At 41.6% G+C, this 20,700-nt stretch overlaps 1 protein-coding gene across 3 annotated transcripts; it reads right to left on the bottom strand.

The window, feature by feature from the left end:
* Positions 1–618: 618 nt before the first annotated feature.
* On the bottom strand, positions 619–20,436 carry tbc1d5 (TBC1 domain family, member 5). 3 transcript variants are annotated; one of them, XM_068575542.1, is made up of 23 exons: positions 20,350–20,436; positions 15,324–15,375; positions 14,842–14,960; positions 14,019–14,076; positions 13,738–13,846; positions 13,443–13,532; positions 12,980–13,054; positions 12,269–12,336; positions 12,061–12,163; positions 11,176–11,264; positions 11,020–11,070; positions 10,648–10,717; positions 9,754–9,926; positions 9,504–9,646; positions 8,630–8,736; positions 6,480–6,565; positions 5,492–5,802; positions 5,271–5,333; positions 3,941–4,149; positions 3,668–3,767; positions 3,359–3,438; positions 3,013–3,276; positions 619–2,214 (listed from the first exon to the last, which is right to left on the bottom strand). In XM_068575542.1, exons 3-23 carry the CDS (start codon positions 14,939–14,941, stop codon positions 1,930–1,932), a joined length of 2,634 nt encoding a protein of 877 aa, XP_068431643.1. In that variant the 5' UTR covers positions 14,942–14,960; positions 15,324–15,375; positions 20,350–20,436; the 3' UTR covers positions 619–1,929. The 3 variants fall into 3 exon arrangements, with proteins under 3 accessions (XP_068431643.1, XP_068431644.1, XP_068431645.1); XM_068575544.1 differs by lacking the exon at positions 5,271–5,333 and having other exon boundaries at positions 620–2,214; XM_068575543.1 differs by lacking the exons at positions 15,324–15,375; positions 20,350–20,436 and having other exon boundaries at positions 14,842–14,979.
* Positions 20,437–20,700: the final 264 nt, after the last annotated feature.

Below are 20,700 nucleotides of genomic sequence, written 5' to 3'. Positions count from 1 at the left end.
TATAGTATAATATATTATACTGTCAAAAAGGTTTATGAAGTCATGACCTTTTATGATACAATGATATTTTTTATAATATTTATACAGCCCACTATACTATGACATTCGTCTTTTTTGACATGACACTACTTTGATCAATTTCTGATATTTTTATGGAATACTAATGTCTTTCATGACTCTTACAGCAGACTATATTACAATATATCTGATGATGCTTGGATGCCCATGCCTTTTACAAACCACATCCTTTAATTCATAATGTTTTGTATGCATTCAATATTCAACATGAATAAATGAGAAAATATATCCTACCTCAGAGCTTCAGCACAAATAAATTATGCTCTCGGTGTTGTATAATATTACTATTCTTTCCATTCGTCATCCATTAAGGCGGCATATTTTTTAAGTGTGAGATGAATAAAATGATTTTTTCTTAACATGCAACATGACAGGTAAAGTAAAAAACAAACAAACAACACTTTAGGAAACACTAAATTATCCATTTCTGTGACATTTGGATCTAGCGTCTGACTACAATTATAGGAATTATGGACTTTGTGATCAGTTGTATCATATTTAATAAGAAAGAATAAGAAATAAAACAGATGACTGACAATAGCTGTTTATGAATTGCCTCAAGCAACAACACACACCATTTATATCCAACTATATTCCTGCTAGATACATTGGAGAAATATTGAATCAATCAGCCGTCAGTCTCCATACTCAGTCACGTCTCGAGTGGCAGAAGAGAAATACAGTTGAGTTGATTTGGTTTTGTTCTGATCAGTTTGTTAGTTTTTGGTCCTCTCTAACAAGAGTAATGCTTTTTCTCAAACCTCAACACCTTCCATTTGCTTGATAGTAGTATTGAAATAATGTAACTTTGTAGGACTGCTCTTCACACCTACAAGTTTACATTATCTTCAAAGGAAGCACAGCATTACAAACTTCAGTTTGTATTAAGAGCAATGTAGTTTTATTGGCCTTGAGTTAATGATGCTGAATGGGCAGCTCGAGGGACATTCTTTGCGTGCGCTGCTTTACATGGTTTCCACAGGACACGAGAACTCAGTTATAATGTGAGAAAAGCAAACTGTCAATTAACACATTAAAATGTCCACATTGGAATCAATTTTTAAAAAAAGGAAGACAAAAAATACTTACCCCATGATTTAATCATTTTTCATGAAGGAATTTAAACTAAGGGTTAAAAGTATTCTTTAAAATAAAAAGAACGAAAGCTAACGGAAACAATACGATCACAGAGTCAGGTTTTGTTTGGTTGAGAGACAAATAATGGTCAGAGGCACTGGTTCAGGAGGGGGAGAACACTGCCCTCGATAAGGAGGAAGTCATCCTTTTCTTTGAGTATCAGAGAAGAGAGCTTCCTCTGTAAGGACATAGACATATACAGACACAGGCAGAGGTATGGCCAGATCTCCACATTCAGAAGAATCAGAGTATCACACTCCCAATCATTACAGTAATCTCGGTAGGAGAGAGTCCTCCCTTGTATAGAAATTGCAGTTTGAGGTCCAACAGAGTGATCATGTAGTGACAGGGTAAGCAGTACAATGGCACCCTCTCTGGTAGAGTAGGGTGCTACAATTGAATATCATGTGTGACAGGAACCCAACATATTGAGGAGACAGGCATTAGGTACGTGACATAGCATACAGCATCAGCTTAGACAAGGCTGAGGTGGCACAGATGACAGGTAAAGAGACAGAGTATAAGGTATTTACGACTGGAAGTGTCACAGTTCAAATGTGCAATTTTTTACAGCAGCTCCGGCAGTGCTCCACCAAAAACTGCAGATTCTACCCTCTAATCCCATGTCAGTTTTATTTATCTTTTAAATCATATCCTGTGAACGGAAAATGACACAGGTATAAAGAGGAGCAAAGGGAGGAGTGATTGGCTCGTTCACAGGTCGTTTGGATTAACAATGGTGAAGTCAGAGTCCTTGCTGTGGGTGGAGCCATCGTCTGGGCTGGAAGAGCCCGAGGTGGTGCCGGCCATCAGGGGGTCATGGAAGGTCCCGGCCGCACCCTCAGGCTCCAGTCGCACCGAGCCGCGACCTCGCCTGATCGGAGGGGTGCGTTCGGCTGCAGCCTTTCCTCCACCACCGGCAGCAGCCACGTCTCCGTCTTGGCACACAAGGATGTAGTCGTCCCAGTTCTTACCCTCGGAGCCAAGGCAGGACGCCACCTGCACATGAGAGACGGTAAGGGTCGCCTGTGCCTTTTTCTTGTGTTTGCGGAAAACTCTGCACCCCTCCCCCACCCTCCACCCTCACTTGAAGTTATTGCTGGAATTAGTAGCCAACAATGCTATTTGAAAAGTTTTGTTGCCTCAACCTAACCAAACCGCAACTGAAAACAAGTCAGTCAAGGCTAAAAAAAAAGGTTGCTCACATGACACACACCTCAGTCTGCCGTTTGACCTTCCCATCCACCACGACCTCCTCCCTGGATAACCTTTGTCGCTCTTTATACAACTAGGCAGGGGATAAGGGGGCCAGGTGTAAACAGGCGTATAGCTGCTGTGTGACTCTTCTCACCCGGGTGCAAGTAGAAACTAATTATTTACATTACTTAATCCAGTGCCGTAAATGGATGTAGATTAGAATATGTGTACATCAACCAACTATCTGCAGCGTCTTTGGCCCTAAAGCTCAATGTAGTCAAATGCAATAATTGAGTTGCTGTATGTAGCAGCATAACTTTGGGTGATTCATTCCTTATGGACGGCTTAAGCGGCCTAATCCTGCAAAGAATACAATTCTGGTACAAATATCAGCTCATTTTCGCACACGGTACAATTTGTTGGCATGAAAATGATCAGATTTAAAAGATACAGAACGCTGGATCAAAAAGGTCAAATAATAAGACCAAACAACTGAAAACTAATCCCGTCTGAACGGAGCGCTATAGTGAATACTGAAAGATGCCGACAGTGCAGAACTCTAATACCAGCAGGCTAAAAGATGAATTATCGTAAATTAACCGGTTGCTCGGGTGGGGCCATCGCCGGCTCTTCCTCTTCTTCCTTCTCATCTGTGTTCACTATCCTCCCGTCCAGATCAGAGTCCCGGCTCGGTCTGCGGTTTCCTTGTTGGTGGAGCTCAACGTGGGGATTGTTGTCACTGAGAGCAGTTTCAGCGGCGGCTGTGGAGGTGTAGTGATCATCAGCGATGGCGATCACCTCGTTCTCCTCGGCCTCCAGCTGGCTTTGGTTGAAGCGCAGCGCTCCCTTTAGGATGTCTTTGACCTGACAGGATCCGGTAAACGTCAATGTGATAGAAAAACAGAGAGATACTATCTTCTCTGCTCAAGTACAAAAACAGACTCACCTGTTTGAGTCCAGCCAGTGACACCAGGACCTCATCCTCCTTCTGCAGGTGTTCTTGGAGAATCACTTCTTGGATATTACCTGTGGACATATAACAATAATTAGTTGAAGGGATTACTGTAACACATTTGTAACATGCCTTAAAATCTTGAGCTGCATCTCCCAAACTCCCCATTTGTCTAAAATGTTATGTATTTCGTAGTATCATCAGAAGTCCCAATCTAATCTAAATAAAGGCATATAAAAGCTAACACGTTTTTTGTATATTAAATATTAATAAATGCTGGAAAGGATCATGTACTGTACTCACAGATGTGAGTGTTCATCATCCTGGCACAGTATTTGCTCATGGCCTCCAAATCGTTGATCTGGCCCTGCAGGAATGACACCTGAGCTTCCAGGTCCTCCTCCTGTTGCAAAAGCAGAGGGTAACAAAGAGAAGCTTATTAAGTAGAGAGTCAAGAAACCCGCAGAAGAGGTAGGGTTGTAACTGGAAGAGAAGATTAAGAAGTGAGACAAACAGAGGCTCAGACATGCAGACGTTGAGCGTTTACGAGAACAGACTGCAGGCCGAACTGCTCACCGACTCTTTCTTGCCCATGGTCTTGCTGTGGGAGCGAGAGCGAGTGATGTTGAAGAATGAATCCTTCTTGGTGGAGGAGAGGGGCGGAGATGAAGTGCCAACATCACTCCCTCTGGAGGGGAGAAGAGGTGGGGAGGCTGTGGATTGAGGACGCCCACCTGAGAGGCTTTCTATGCTGGGGGAGGAGCTAACTGTCCTGGAGCTTTGGCCTGAGAAAGAGGGAGTAGAGAAGACAAAATATTAAAAAAAAAAAAAAAAAAAAAAAACACAATATAATATGTGACCAGCTTTCATTAGATACATCAAAATGGATCATCTCAAGTTGTCATGTATTTTTATAACAGTACAATGTTGCTTGAGCATGGATGTTCATTTGTGACCTTGGAATCAATACGTCTCATACGTAGGTTGATTTAAGGAGTAGAAGGATACAATAAGAATATGACGCCTCGGTCGTGCAATAATTGGAATAATTAAAGGAATTGTAAAAAAGCAAGAATAATTGGATTTATTACCTTTGCATTTAAATAAAGCATTAATAACTAAAATATAAAAACAGAATTTTTTTGCAATTCCTTTTACATTTATTTTGTCTTCAGCTTTTATATTTACAGTATCAAATTAGTATTGGCTTTGACTTATAAAATAATAAAATATAAAGACGTGTCACCAGTGTGCCACCTGAAACATAAAAGAGCTCCAACCCACAGAGCAGCAGCAGGAGCGTTGATTGGCTGGACTCTCCACGCTCCCCGCCAACACAAGACAGCTTGCCAATCAATGCTCCTGCTGTTGCTCTGTGAATGGTGTTCAATAATGAATCATTTAAATGCACATTTATTTAATTATATATATATACACATTATTATATGAATTAAGTAACTATAATTAAACATGATTCAAAGCCTCTATTGCAGAGAGGAAACCATGTTTCTTTGTATGTTTCTCGGCATAGGCAGAGAAACATGCAAACTTTCAAACACATGACACACAACGACATTTACACAAACCGTGTCTTGGACACACGCACTACAAGCTCTTGAGTGTTCAAAGTAATGCTGACAGCAGATGCCACAACACGACCATAACATTTATGTTATCAGTTTAATTTCCACAGATGTGGAGAGCTGTGATCTCCCTCTGCTGGTTGAAGTTGACAATTACAAGCTCCAGACACTAACAACCATTTACTACAGCATGGACCAAGCTAGCTGCTGGTAAAGCAGCAGGAACAGTGAATGAATAACTTTGTGTGCAGACATGCAACGGCGACACAATAATGGACGAGAGGGAAGGTTATCACACAAGCCTTTGCCGTGGTAGCAGTTACCTTGTGTGTCAGTGTGAGTCTGGCCTGGGAGAGAGTCCTGAGAGACTCCACCTGAAACTACATCTAACAGATAGGAGAGTCAAAGCTGCTGCCACACCCACACTAACCACCATTTGCAGATATTTAGATAATCTGCACTAGTGTTACATCTGTACATGGAGCTAATCCATAATTGACATACCAGCGAACAAAAGTGCAAATGTGTGTCCCCTGCTGCTCACCTTTGCTGAGGTGGACGGGCATGCTCTCGGACTTGAGCAGGCGGTAGTGCTGAGTCTGGGCGTGGCTCTGGGGCTGCGGAGGGGCTTGGCCTGACGGGGGCTCAGCCAGCGGGTGAGGCAGGGCGGGCGCTGGTGCCGACGCGGGGGAAGTTGACGAGGAGGACGAGGAGGAATGTACCTCGCTGTTGATCGGCGAGATGCCGCCAGACCCGCCTGATATTGCCGGAGAGATGAGCTTCCTGCCGAAGCTCAGCAGGCTGCTGGAGACCTTGTTGATGTTGAGCGGGGCCGTTTTTGTACTGGGGCCAGAGCTGGAAAGACAGAAGTATTTTGAGGTGAATAAAAAATAAATAAAAAAAACACCTGCAGAAAGAACGCTTTTATCCAGAAATGTTGGGTACTTGTACTAGCACTGACACCACAAAAAAGGTTATGTGAGACCGATGCCTTCATGCATTCAGAAGCGTGTTATCTCGCGCGCTAAAGTCACAGAGCACCCTGTTCTTGCATGTGCTAAAAAGATCAGAACGGTCTCAATTCCTGTGGTAGTTTCCTGACTAACAAACAAGCACAAGGCCGATTCATCACGCGGGTCAAAGTCCGCAAACCAACAATTTGTGACAACTGTTGCAGTTCAAGCAGTGTCTTCAGAGGTATTTTGAATACACACCGGTTTGAAACATATGAATGGTTAGTGAGGTGATTTTAGAAGTTTTTATCTATATTTTAGTACTTTTGCCGATGTGAAAAGTGATGATCTGTGAAATCTGTAATGGCCCAATAAAAACCCACCTCTGTTCTCCATGAAGGATGAAATTACTTTTTTTTTTTACAGCCGCTTGAAAGGTCACCAAGAGGATTAATGTTTCATAAACAAATTGAAACTCCAACCAAATAATTTTCTGCTAAAAGTGGACGATTAAAAAAAGGTTACACTGAGTTTTTTTCTTTTCTTTGGGAAAAGAACGATTGTGTCTGTGTGTTTTACCGTGTCTTGTTCATCAGGTCAGCTCCTCTTGTTTTATAGTAATCCAGGTTCTGCTGGAACTGGTAGTTGACCGGTCGCGGATAGTTCTATAATATACATATACAGATATATATACACATATTAGATACATAATAGGAACAGAATAAACATTTTCTTCTTATTCTTTCAGAAAGACATGTCTCTAATGAGCATGATAAACAGAGGAAACACATCAACACGCATGACTACATAAACAAGCAAATATGAGTGCCTTGATGTCTCCGAGTCAGTACATATGAGCAACGAGCATCTTCCCTGCCTCCTTTTTGCCCTCTTGTCATCAAGGATGATGCCCCCTGCCCCAGGTGCAGCGTGATGCGGACCTGCTGTGACATCGTCTTTCACCTGGGGGGAACTCTGTCACGTTGAATCAGCACCTCCCTGGATATTTTATCCCAAAAGAGGAGTGGGCAGGAGTGTGGTGGATTGTGTTTTAATACAGTACTGAGTCAGTGAATTTGGTGGAAGCAGGACGGTGGTGATATCTGAGGTCAAAGAGGCTGTATCGTTGGAGTTCACATAAATACATATCAAAACATAGTTTTCGTATAAAAGGAGAGAGAGAGAGAGAGAGAGAGAGAGAGAGAGAGAGAGAGAGAGAGAGAGAGAGAGAGAGAGAGAGAGAGAGAGAGAGAGAGAGAGAGAGAGAGAGAGAGAGAGAGAGAGAGAGAGAGAGAGAGAGAGAGAGAGAGAGAGAGAGTGAGTGTGTGTGTGTGTGTGTGTGTGACTTCCTGAATACAAATTTTTACACTTTAGCATATTTTAACATTAACCAAGGAAGTAGAAGTTCTTAAGGTGTCGACACCAATTCTTGTTTTCACTACTGTTGAACATTACACATATTAATTACATTATTGTAATAAGAAGCAGTTACTTTAACTTGGAAACAGCATTTCTTCATGTTTAGAGTCACTATGTTCTTTTGGGGCATTTCCCAGTTTGTAATTCTATATTCAAATGAATTATTGTGATCGACAAAAAATTATATCTGCATACAATAATAATCCTTTAACTTATCCTTTTATCCTTTAGCTGCCTTGATTAAGCAAACTAAAGTCAAAAAAAGTATCATTTGGTCAAATGTCTCCTTTGAACCAGCTTTAGTCTTTTATTGTGTCCAACTCATGGTTGGCATTGAATAAACGCTAGCCCATATTGTATATTCTAGTAGTCGTTCTTGATCCACTATCCAAGACACTGCAACAGAACAGACATTTTGTAGCACTGAGAGTAACACATATCAGTAACGGCTTTATTTATATCATGAGGACTTAAATGATCGGTCTGGTTCCCACTAGATATTCATACCAATGTATCTGGGGAGAATGTTTTTGAGGTAGCCGTGTCTTCCTACAGTACTGAGCATTGTGGTTGAGGTTTCAAAGTGTTGCAGAATGTGTTGCTTCAAATGTTCTGGTCACAGTGTGATTGCGGCCTATGTGTTGAAATGTTTCTAACAAGATATAGAAAGCTTTATTTGCATGTCACACTGTGTGTGTGTGTGTGTATATACATACACAGTTTCTGAGATATATATCTATAGAGAGAGAGAGAGAGAGAGAGAGAGAGAGAGAGAGAGAGAGAGAGAGAGAGAGAGAGAGAGAGAGAGAGAGAGAGAGAGAGAGAGAGAGAGAGAGAGAGATAGAGAGATAGAGAGATAGAGAGATAGATAGATAGATAGATACTGTATTTACAGTAAGTGCCTTAAAATCCTGTACCCACTAAAGTGTGTGACACTGAAACATTTGCAGCATCTTTGTCGACTAAGCATTTTTTCACAGGGCAAAAATACTTTTTGGTCTTTACTACACATGATGTTCAGAGAATTCATTCCAGTGTTTTGTGTGAGTAAGTGTTCACTTCTGCAAATACGCAAAAACGGTACCGCCTGTGATGAGATCTGAATAATCCTCCCTTTCTCTTCTCCATTTTAACTTGTGACCAGTCAGGCACTATGAAAGTGTTTAACATACCACAAAAGGAAATTTCGGTGAAATTGAAAAGTAACAACCCTAAACCACATCGCTGTTGATCATGGAAACTAAATCAGCATGGACATTAACAACAGAACAAGGATGTTCTCACTACTTCTGGTAGTGTGGTTTGCTTACTTTAGGATCTCGGAGGAATAGAGCCTTTTGCAGCAGGGAGTTGATGTCTCCTAGTGGAGGGTAGTGCATTAGCAAGCCAAGGCAGGTCTGGAAGTTACTAGCAATGACTGAAACGGACAAAAACATGCAGTATTAGTGATTCTGTAAAACCTCAGAATTCAGTCAAACATAGCATGTTATTGTCAAATACATTATGAAATTTGTCCGTGACAAAAAAGGTTTCTTAAACCTGATTAAGATAACTAATATTTCGCACAAAGTTGCCATAAAACCTAGCAAACACCGAGAGGCGGGTCCCACAGCTGCATCATACGTCACCCAGCGCACAATCAAGTGATCGAGCATTCCTAACAATTCTAGCTTCTCTCGTACCTTCGGGGTGCACTTCAGAAAAGCACCTCTCTGGTGAACAGCTTCCCATTTATTCCAAGGACACCTACAGTCGCTATAAAAGTACTGCAGCGCTACTGATCAACATCGTCACTGTCTTTTGTGTTCAGTGTTTGCAACTTAAGAAATTATTTTTCAGTTTTCCTTCATGAAGTTTGCTTTGATATAAAATTGAAAGTTCAGGTTGATTGAAAAGTCTTTTGAATGGTTGTATGCATGTAGTTCCTTGGCGAGCGTCGGTTCTACAACAGCAGGGATTGAATGTCTTACTTAAAGACACTTACAGTAAGCAGGGACAATACGGGATGTTTGCCAACATTAGAGCTTAAAACGCCATCTAGTATAGCAGCAAAATACGACTCCATCTGATTCAATGAGGCGGAGTAAATCACATTCTTCCAGTCAAGTGTTTCTTATGGTATGACATGCTTCAAAGACAACACATGGCGTTATTGGATTTTTTTCAGTGATAAATGGAGCGTACGAGCGTCTCGGATGTAGAGCAGCATTGCCACAAAGATGTAGTCGACCAGGTCCAGAGTGATGCTGTCAGCAAAGAGGGCATCCCACATCACCAGCAGGTCCTGCAGCGGGAACTCACGGCCGAACAACAGACGTACCCACCGGCTGCGGGACGGACGGACACACAAACAGAGGGAAACAGGGTAACTGTATGTGTACAGCAGAGGGTCAAAGGTCATCAGACGCCTTGAGATACAGGTGTAAATACTGACATGCCGTAAATTTGCGGGGCGATCTCCAGCCGGTTGAGGTGCATGTGCAGTTCAATGTCGTTCTTCTTCACCAGCAGGTCCTGGATGCGGTTGACTTTGGTCACTATGGCAACAGACGGCCCCGAGTCCTGGGGCCGAGCGAACGGGATGCTGGTCAGCATCTCGTCCTTACCCTGGAGCATCATTATGTAATTAGCCACTCAATGTATCTACATTCTGTAATCACCTCACTGTATAGATCATTAGTGGCAGCCCTTCCCATGCTGGATTTAAATTGGCTTCCTAAGTTTGAATGATTCACAGTAAATTGCCGTCGACTATTTCCTACCACTGCTGCAACTCAAGATTAAAGCCATTAACTGGCAACCCATTGGATGGCTTTAATTGTGAAGCAGCCACAGAAATGCATGCATTTGTAACCATGATCAGTCATCATACATGTGTTCACAAACAAGACAAGGGTCACATGTGGTATTTTGTATGTTTGCAGTGAATCCATTTTAAATATGGCAGCGATTAATGGCACAAGAAGCAGACGTCACAGTGAGCAGGTAGATGAAGAGCTGCAGGAGACGTGCTGCTCTCCGCCAACTTATCGATAAACTCTTTACTGTGACCTGCTGTTGTGTGGAAAAATAAAAGCAGCATGAAATCAGCTCACGAGTGCAATTACTATTGACTGCCTTCTTTATAAAGAAATATGTTTGTTTGGCTGCACTGTAAAAAGAGCATTCCTCAAGTATTTCATCACACTTGGTGTTATCCTCGTAAAGCTGTCGTCCAATCAACCAGGTTTATAACGTAAAGGATGAATAGCCTTTTGTCTTTAATGGCATGTCTTCTGTGCAGTCATTACAGCGCAATTTCAAAAGCAGTTCTTCAGCTCACACTGACCTTTCTCACTTCCCTCTCATAGCTGGAGAACCACGGCTCTGCTGTGTCCATCAGCTGAGAGAATAAAGCACTGGAGACAGAGAGAGGTGTGTGTGAGAGCGTGTGTGAGAGTGTGTGTGTGTGTGAGCGTGTGTGAGAGCGTGTGTGTGTGTGTGTGTGTGTGTGTGTGTGTGTGTGTGTGTGTGTGTGTGTGTGTGTGTGTGTGTGTGTGTGTAGGGGAGACAGAGAGAAATCGATAAATGATGAGCAAACAAAGGGAGGATATATTGTAAGATGGAAACAGACATGCAAGTTAATTCCAGTTATTTAAAAAGTAATAAAATTTCTGAACATGAACACGAGTAACTTGTCCCATATTAGGAGAGTACTTACTAGGCATCATGCTCGAGATACTCTGGGTTTAACAGACACTTCATCTCCTCACTGTGGGAAAATAAAAAGTGATCTTATAGCTGAATACTGAGGTCAAAACAGGTCTTAAAACATGTTTATGGCAACTGAAAGAGTTCACGGTTATGAGGAAGTGACCTGGGGCTGGCCGTCTCGCTGGCATGCTGGAAGGCTTGATGGTCACAGTGCAGCACAAACACTATGGGAGCTAGCAACTCGTGCATCCCCTACAGACAGAGAAGAAGAGCGTGTAAGACGTAAAAAGGGTGGGGGGGGGGAAGAGAAATGATGGTTCATTTGTGGTCAGTCGTTCTTTAATAGTGATGCACGAGGTTTCTAATCGGGGATGACAGGTTTAATTTAGATATTGTTAGCCACTGCCCGGCCATGTGTCACTTCCAGTTTGCAAAAAAGATGCTTTACTGGGCGTTCATTCATGTGCTGGCACCTGTTACAGACACTGGTAATGATTAGGACACCCACCCACATACACACACACACACACACACACTGCACTTAAAAGGAATACTACACCAACAAAATGACCATTTGTAACTTAATTACTCACAACATACCTTGAATCCTTCAAACTTAGTTTTTCTAACATCCACAGCCGCCACAGTAAACAAAGAATTCAAAAACGCATTAATGAATTAGAGTAAATGGGGGCCATGTTCAACAACAGCAAAACAGGCTCACACAAGTAGCGCAGGTGCACTACTTGTCCGTACGAGTCTAAAAGTGTTTAAAATTACAATTTTAGCAAAGATGCATGTGTTTGGGAAGTAGTGAACGTACGACTGGATAAAAGAGACTTTGGATTAGTTTGCGCGAGTTGTGTGTGGATGTTTTGATATAACTTTGCAGTTATTGAACGTGGCCCATTTACTTGAACAAGAAGTTTTTCTGTTCTTTCAAATCTTCAAGGTAGAATGAGTAATAAATATACCAATGGTCCATTTGTGACTGATGTAGTCATTTAAGCTCTGTGAATGGGCTGATGGGACAATGTAACATGCGTACCTGTTTATACAGTAACTGCTCATTTTCTCTGGCAAAACAGAAGAGAATGTCAGTCAGCTTGGTTCTCACGTCGTCGTCCTGGAAGTAACGGATCTCTGGGAACCTGATAAAATATGAAATTAAAAGTCAGAAAGTTTTCAGGTGTTAGGAAAATATATGTTTTTAAAATACATAATAATTAGAATAAAAAAACGATGGTGTTACTGACGTTCTCAACACGTCCTGCTTGATCATCCCCTTCAGCTCTTTATCTTGGAAAAACCTGTTCCACAGGCTCTGGACCGTAGACATACAAACAAGACATACACAAACAAACACTATTCAGAATCCAGGGAGCCACTGTGACACCTCAACCACTAGAAAGAGTAGCCATTCTCAGATTGACAGGGAAAATTGATCGATAGAGAACAGCTGGATTACATTAAACTTCCTGTCTCTAAGTTTCCTCAAAATAACATTATTGTTCTGACTAAAAATGAATTGAACACAGTCTCCATTTTCTTTGTAACTAAATCACATATTCCTTTCCAGGAAACGTCTGAAGAACTTCTCTAGAAGCTGTTGTTTACTCTGATGTTATCAGTGTGGCATGTCATTAACAAATCAGAAACTATAAATGGTAAATTAATAGTGAGATGAAAAAAAAAGAAAAACCTAATTAGTTTTTAAATATTTTAAACACTTTAATTATGAAGCCATTGAATTGATTTTGGATTATGCAATTAATAACTTTAAAAAATGTGTTAATGAATCAACATTAATGAATGACTGAAATGGTTTATAATTATCGCAACAACAGTCTGAAGGGAATGCACTAGAGCCACATTTTGCATGCAAATATGTAGCAACCAACTAACAACACAAAGGAGACACAGACCGTCACACCGTCACACCGTCACACACAAGCACACACACTCACCCCCTCATCCTGTGACAGCGGGTTGTTGACAACCAGATCCTGCTGGCTAGCAGCTTTGCGAGGGTTGGTGATGTGCTGTGACACAACAAAATTATTAAAAGAAAAGAAAACACCAGAAAGATGTCAATAACAGCCATTCACAGATCAGTGATCAGTAGAGCTACACTGCCAGAAATGCATAACCATGTCTAACTGTAAGCAGTGAGGAGTTCTGTTTTGCTTTAAATGTTGGTGGTAGGTGAAACAGCGAGTAATTCCTCACAATAATTTTTAATTAAACCCAATACATAGTTATTTCTGACCACTATATCTAGAAAAATGTAATCTTGGAGACCATTTATGAAGCTATAATACTCCAAAAATTGCTGCAGAATCACAAAAAGCTACTGCAACTTGTGCAGGTGACTGTATCAGCATGTTCTCGTCATGCTGAGGGGAAACGGCCACACGGAGGCGCTCTCACCGTCTCCTTGATCTTCTCATACTGGGCCCGGTGCTCCTTAGTCTTTTTGATCCACTGAGCCTTGTCTTCTGGAAGAGCCTCAAGGTACAACTGCAGACAGCCAGCACACAGGTTAGTGCATGCTCTTAGAAGCCATACGCATGCAGACAATTGACACTTTCAAAAACTAAACTCGAGGCCGTCGTTTCCAAAAGGTCTGCAAGCTGCCAAAAGTGCTGTCTTTTATGAGGCAGGGAAATTGCCACAGCCACTTTAATGAAATTCGATAGGACCGTTCGAACCACTTGGCAGTTACCTTCCAGCACACGCTCCGAAAGCGGCTGCTCCTCAGTCGACCATTGATGCCTGCCTGCCGGATCCTGGCCAGATAATTACTGTTGAGGAACAAGTCGTCCCATTCTTTCCTGTGCGGAGGAGGGGAGGCGGAGGACGAGGAGATTTATGAGCTTCTCAACCCAAATTGGGCACAGTATTCCATCTCATGTGTCATCCAGCCAGTAAACCAGGAGGCTGGAGCAGCGAGCAGGGCCAAGAGTTTATGGTACACCCACACAAGAACATACTGGAAACACTCACCTGTATGAGAGGAAGGTTGACTGAGACTGTGAGTAAGTGCTGCTGTCAAGAGAGCCTCCTGTTAAAGCAGACACGGACACAACCACAAGGGGGCGATGTGAACAACCAGTGCAAAGGAGTGGAACCAGAAATCAATAATTTTCTAAGCTTAATAAACAAAAATATAACTGCCATTATAAGGAACTGGCCTCTTAACTGCTTTCAAATTACAAATCAGTTATGTTTAGGGCTTGTTTCTTCTGCCATGCAGTGAGGCAAAATGGGCCAGAAGCAGGGAAAGTGACGACAGAGCGTAAAGCACCATGCTCCTCTTCCTCTTTATTGGCAGTAATAAGTCTAATTTGGCCTGCAGGTGAACATGCATTCAAGTCGGAGAGCTGTCTATCAACATTAGTTACAGGAGTAGATCATTCCACAGGGACACTCAGCATGAATATTCATCAGTTCCACAACATGCAGCCCTCGACATCTTCTCTCCCTCACACGTAAACATAAAAAACACAAAAACACCCTCAGCCCGGGGGCGTCGCCTACCATGCCTGTGACTCACACCTCACAATGAGCTCCAACTTATGTTTCCATCTCTTTAAGTTATTGTGACTCCCTCTTCTACTCTATGACTCGCCTACCGGTCAGAGTGGAAGAGTTTTAAGATTAATACTGACTGCTTTTATGAAGTGATTGAACAAAATATATATAGGCTGGCGTCAATGACCAAATAAACAGAAGCATGTTTTAAGTTAAGGATCTAAAACATGTCTTTGCCACAGGTTGCGTTTAAGAGTTTGAATCCGCGTCTAATCTACTGTGAGAGTTGACGTACTGCTGCGGTTCTTGTTGAAATTATTGAGCGGGTCAAAGCCCGTCTCCTGCTGCTCCTCAGTCTGGAGCGGGTGGCAGGTCTCGAAATTGGGGTGCTGCATGGCCGCGACCCAGCCGGATCTGGAGCAAGTAATACGAGACCAGAGAGGAGGAACAAAAGAAAGAAACTGGAATTAAATCACAGGTTAGTGCAACAGAACAGCTAGCAGATTAGTGAGAGCAGGGGTACATATAGACACTACCGGTACGGCCCCACGAGCCAGAGAACTCTGTAAATATAGCACATTATTCCTTCAATGGACTACATATACCATCAACAGTGACTGGAGGTCGATGTTAAAGGATGCAGAATGTTCCCTTAAATCTTCTTGAGCAAGAATGTTATTCTGACCTCTTGAAAGCCAAATCTATCTACTGCTATCACTGAAGTCTGCCCCGCTGTTAACATTGAATAAAGATGAACTATTAAATCCCTGAACTTACTGTTACAGCCTCTTGATTCTTCTCCACCAAGACTCAGAAGAAAAGAATGACTCTGCAGGAGAATAAACAATGAATTAAACACCTTCAGCCCACAGGGAAACAAAGAAAATGGTCTTTAAAAGGAACAAAAGTGATTTTATTTTATGAAAAGCAAATATTTCTCTTTTAAAAATGAAACAAAGAAAACGGGAAGGAGAAACATAAAGCTAACATGTACAAACTATCCACTGGACTTCAACCATGTTATGACTTTAAACACAATGTAGCTCGAGGTAGTGGAGCGTCAACTCACCTTATGGCTTAGAATAGCTCTTTCATAAATATTTAATATCTAACTCCCTCAATACTGTAGTTCCATAAGTCAAAAATCAACTCATGTTTGTCATTTTTGCTTGAAAAATGCTGAACATTACAGCGTCTGAATTTGATGCTTTTCTTCGCATAATCGTATATTTTGGAGGTTTTCTACAAGAGAGCCGATGAGTTTGAAGACATCACCATATAAAATATTACGAGAACCTTTTACCATATGACATTTTCTAATCATAACAGTAGATAACAGATTACTAATTAATGGAAGTAATTGTTTGTTTGTACTAATATTTATATTCAAGTGAGGGTTGTTAAGGGTCATATATATATATATATATATATATATATATATATATATATATATATATATATATATATATATATATATCGTAATAGCAATCAAATCGAAAGCTCTGACAAGGAAAACAATCTTTGGCTGTTGCAGGACTTTGGAGGGAGGTCAGAAGTGACGGGCTGTAGTGCTGACACTAAATATAGGGAGGTTTGAGATCCGGCCTCTCGCTTCAGTCACTGAAGAAGAGTTGGAAACACTGAGCTTGCCAACTTTATCTTTACTGGCGTTAGTTATGTCACCAGATTTAGGGTGCAATTTCCCATCATTTTGACACTTCAACAGATCTTTAGTTAGTCCTTTGTTACGACGCTGTTAATTGTTACAGACGTCCAACAACAAACCAATCAGGCCAGAACTGGTTATACTAGAAATAAACAGGACAAACAAGTCAGAAGTTCAGCAGCAAGAAACACATGGACCCATGTACCAGTAAATGGTTTACAGTTAGGCTACAGTGATGGAACAATGGGTCTAATAATCAGTTCATCATCTGATAATTACTCAACAATATTTTGATTATTGTTCATTCATATTCTCTGGTTATAGCTTTTCAAATGTGTAAGTATCTTTGGATTGTGGGCAAAGCAAAATATATGAGAATGCCACCTTATCTCCAGGCAATCATAATGGGAATTATTTTGTTATTTTACGACATTTTAGTTCGACAAAAATATCAATCTAGAATTCAAGAGATTGTGAGACATAAATGTTTAAATATATTCATCATTTAAGCTCAAATGTTCCAGACAAAAGCAGGATAGTTCACTTAAAAAAAAACACATTGTGATAGTTTGTAGCAGGTAAACTCTGATCCAATGCCACTCTGCCAACACGCAGTTATGAGAAAAGTTTAACTTTCTCTGTAAGACATCACTATCTAGGTTAAACAATTCTTCCTCCATTCTTTATCCGGCTTGGGATTATTCCACATTTATGGATATGGTTAGCCTAATACACAGGCCTACAGAATAGCACGCTTCCACAGAGCATTATGTTTCCTTTCGCTTTATTAATTGTGGAAATAACACAACAAAGGCATCTCTTAAACCTATTAACCGTGTGAATGGGACACAGCTCGATAAATCAGCTACACACGCCATCAAAACAGAAATAATTTTATATGCATAATGTATGTGTCTGTTTTCTTAGGAAACATCTGTTCTCCTCAAAGACTAATGCTCTCTTTAAGTCAGAGGGTTTTTCTCTCCCTCCCTTCATAAAAAGGATATTATCCCATTAAATAATCGTAACTAATCCACAACTATAGGGAAAGACAGCGGAAGGTATCTCCAACAATAGCCCGTTGTCTAAGATTGACTTTGAAAGAGTGCCATGAAAGATTTATCAAACTCTCCTGAGCAACTACAAATATAACACTATTCACCTCACACAGAATATAAAGTCATATTATCAGCGTCTGAATAAAATTTGCATTGCACAAAGTGTCAAAAGATATTTTTAGGTAACATTTTTCCCTACAGGCCTCTACACTTAGTCCCTTTTTTCCCAAAATAAAAAAGTAATTCTCAACTTTCTGAAGAGGCCTCCTCAGATCTCTCACTGTCCCTTCTGCTTTAGAGGAGGCATGTCTTGTGTGTGGAAGCCTCTGTAAGGTAAATGAAAGATGATGCGGGCAAAAGAGGCCTTGCCGAGTTAGCACAGTCTTGCCTGAAGCAAGTCTTCTCTTATTCTCCTGCTGCCTTCATTACTTCTTCCCAGAGTCGAACAGCATCCTAACTTTACTACATAATAATCAACGCAAATTAGCTTCTGCATAATTTAATGCACAGCACCTGGAGACACCTCAATAATTTAAAACACGTATCTTTCATGAAATAATCAAATCAATACATAATGAAATGCATAAATAAATCAACAGACAAATAACACTCCGTCCATCTGTTCTGAAGATGTGTTCCTGGGATTTACAACAGCAGCCTGAGAAGCTTAATCCGATCAGCAGCCATTGCATTATCTTGTTACAAACATTAAGATTTCTCAACTTCTTTCTTTTTCAAAGTTATCGCCTCAAACATGATTCCAAGAGGAGCAACAGCAAAGTTTCAGGCTGTGTGACGCAAACTGGAAGCATAGCAAAGTGTGACAGCCTCGCCCTGAACCCTTTCTTCAACAATCCTAAACGTTCGACACAAAATATTTCAGTTCCCTTTACTTTAACGCGCATTCAAAACGAAAAGCGACCACAAATATCGCAACGTTTGAGCCTCAAACTTTCCCCCAAGGTTTTGATCAAAGCCAGCCGAGCGTCACATTCTTTTGGGCCCTGAGAATATTTCAGTGCCTCAGATCAGCTGATCAGCAAGAGGATTCACCTCAACACAGTGGCCAGAATTAAGGTTCAGCTCTTCTTCAAAATGAAGAGGAAGGTTTTGTTCATACGTCGGCTGAACAAACGCATGATAGAGATGTCACATTCAGGCTGAGCTGACAAATAAAAAGCTTCAGCCCACTTCAATCTTATTGGCCAAAAAGGCACAAAGACTAAACTATTCTAAAACTAAACCCAGATTAAACTCTATTAAATGTTTTGCTAAAAGGACAACAGAATTTCTATTTCAAGGCATCTAATTAAATTACTGGAGGTCCACTGAAATAGACAGGTGACAGTCTAGAAATTACAATTTCGTATTGAGTCATACAAATGAAGTTATTTGATGAACCAGTACCCTGCTCTGTGTTTTCACGAGCCATTGTCAAAGCAGTCTTATGCTAAATAGATTCAGAAAAATAATCAGTACAAGAGCTCTTTCGAGGATGAATATTCAAACAGGGGAGCCGTCACTGGCAGCTACAGTCAGAGCTGCAGATTGCAGTTTCGTCTAAGAGAAACAAGTCAGCTAAACAAACTCACATGTCTCTACTTCAGCACACAGCAAGAGCCCCGGAGCTTTCAGTCACATGCTCCATAACAGGCTGGGAACGGACATGACCGTAGCCGTGGCAAAACACAGAACTTTCTGGGTCTTGACTGATTAGATTTTCGAATACATGACGAGAGATTAAACCTGACAAATGCACGTCTGAATACAACAACGAGGTCCATGGATCCTGACCTGTTGGGCTTCTAGTGTAGACATGTTTGTAGGTACTTCAAAAAGCAGTTTTTACAGAACAATGTTGTTGCTTTTAACAAGTGCTAATAGTGTCTATTGTTTTTTTGTGATGTGATCGGTCCCTGTTTGTACCTCGATGGGACCTAACAAGTAAAACATAAGTAATATAGACCGAGTGACAAGATAAAACTAGGCGTAATATAAAAACAAGATATTTTCAGACTTTATTCTAATATGAACTTATTTTGTTTTTCAATGCTGGATGCTTTACCTCATGTGGCCTCTGAAGAATTGTTATTCAGTAGAGCTGCTCACAGGCCCCAGCCTTATGCAACCAGTGATCATAAGTACATTCATTCTAATAAACCTCAAAGGTTTGGACTCGCTGAACCAGGGGAAGACCTGCATTGCAGGAAGAACAAAAGGGGAAATATTTGAACGTGAAGTAACGCTCAGAAATTTGCACAAATCCCCCCACCAAAGACTGACCTACAACCTATTTCCTCACACTTTACTTTTCAATGCAGACTTGTGTAGTAAAGCTCACACCTCGTCTCCCATATCAATAGCCAGGTCAACTTCACATTTGGGACAGTGTCTCTCGTCAAGAAGCTTTTCCCCTCTAATCCCCCCAAAAGTCTGCAGAAACTCAGCTCAAATGATCACTGCACATATATTTGTACTGGACTGGTTCGTGGACAGAGCTGTGTGAACTCAACCCAGCCAGTGCTGAACGTCACCAAACCTCTGCAGTGCCCTGAATGCATCAGGGGGGGTGGGCAGTGGGGGGGATGACGGCACCGTTTGCCTCTCGTTTTAGCGCCATTGGTGACAGGCAGCACTGACAATGCGTCGGTCATTTTGATTAAGAAACGCACGCAGTGTCCGTCTTTTGTGCAAAAGCAGAAGGATTACCGAAGCAGGGCAAGGCGCCAGACAACCGCTAAGCTAGCTTGTATCCTGTGTTGGCTAAATCTTTTTTTTTTTAAAGCCAAAATGAAGGCTCGGCGAGTTCAATAAACCCACAACGACGCGCGCGGGTTGTCGGTGTTGACTTGACACTATTATATGCGACCGGGAAAGCAGGTGAGACATGGTGACGTGACCTGGCTGTTAGCAAGTTGTAACCGACCCCGAAGCGTGGGCCCCGTCTTCACTTCCGACACACAGATGCTGCTGCAAGCCACGAGAAACACACACAAACAAACACACACACAGAGGCTAGGGCACGCAATGCCACGCTGTCGTCGTGGCCAGGTGTGGGCTCCGAGTGTGGTTCAGGTACCTGTTCCGATCACGCTGGACTCCTCATTCTGCTGTGCCTCGCACTGTCTGCTGATTTGTAAACAGTAGCGGGTCAGGCGGATGTGCTGAAGATCAGCTGACTGATCACGTGACCCGCCCAAGCAGTCGCTCGCGAGCCTTCAGATTTAGAGAAACTGAAATGCACGACGTAAACAAACAAGCATATTTTTTTCTGGCAGAAATTACACATTCAAGGTGGTAATAAATGGTCAGTAAATCATGCTCTGATGCTTTAAATTAATATTGAATTTTAATTCTCGGGTTGCCAGGTTGGGGCTCTGTGGGCAGGTCCACCTCCATCAGGACACTTGCTTATTCATCAGTAAAGGCA

The sequence above is a fragment of the Clinocottus analis genome, unplaced genomic scaffold (assembly GCF_023055335.1).
Source record: "Clinocottus analis isolate CAN_PGR_092001 unplaced genomic scaffold, fCliAna1.0.p SCAF_14, whole genome shotgun sequence".
In the NCBI taxonomy this organism is placed as follows: domain Eukaryota; kingdom Metazoa; phylum Chordata; class Actinopteri; order Perciformes; family Cottidae; genus Clinocottus; species Clinocottus analis.
The sequence above is the reverse complement of the archived record's forward strand: the minus strand, read 5'-3'. Positions and strand labels throughout refer to the sequence as shown.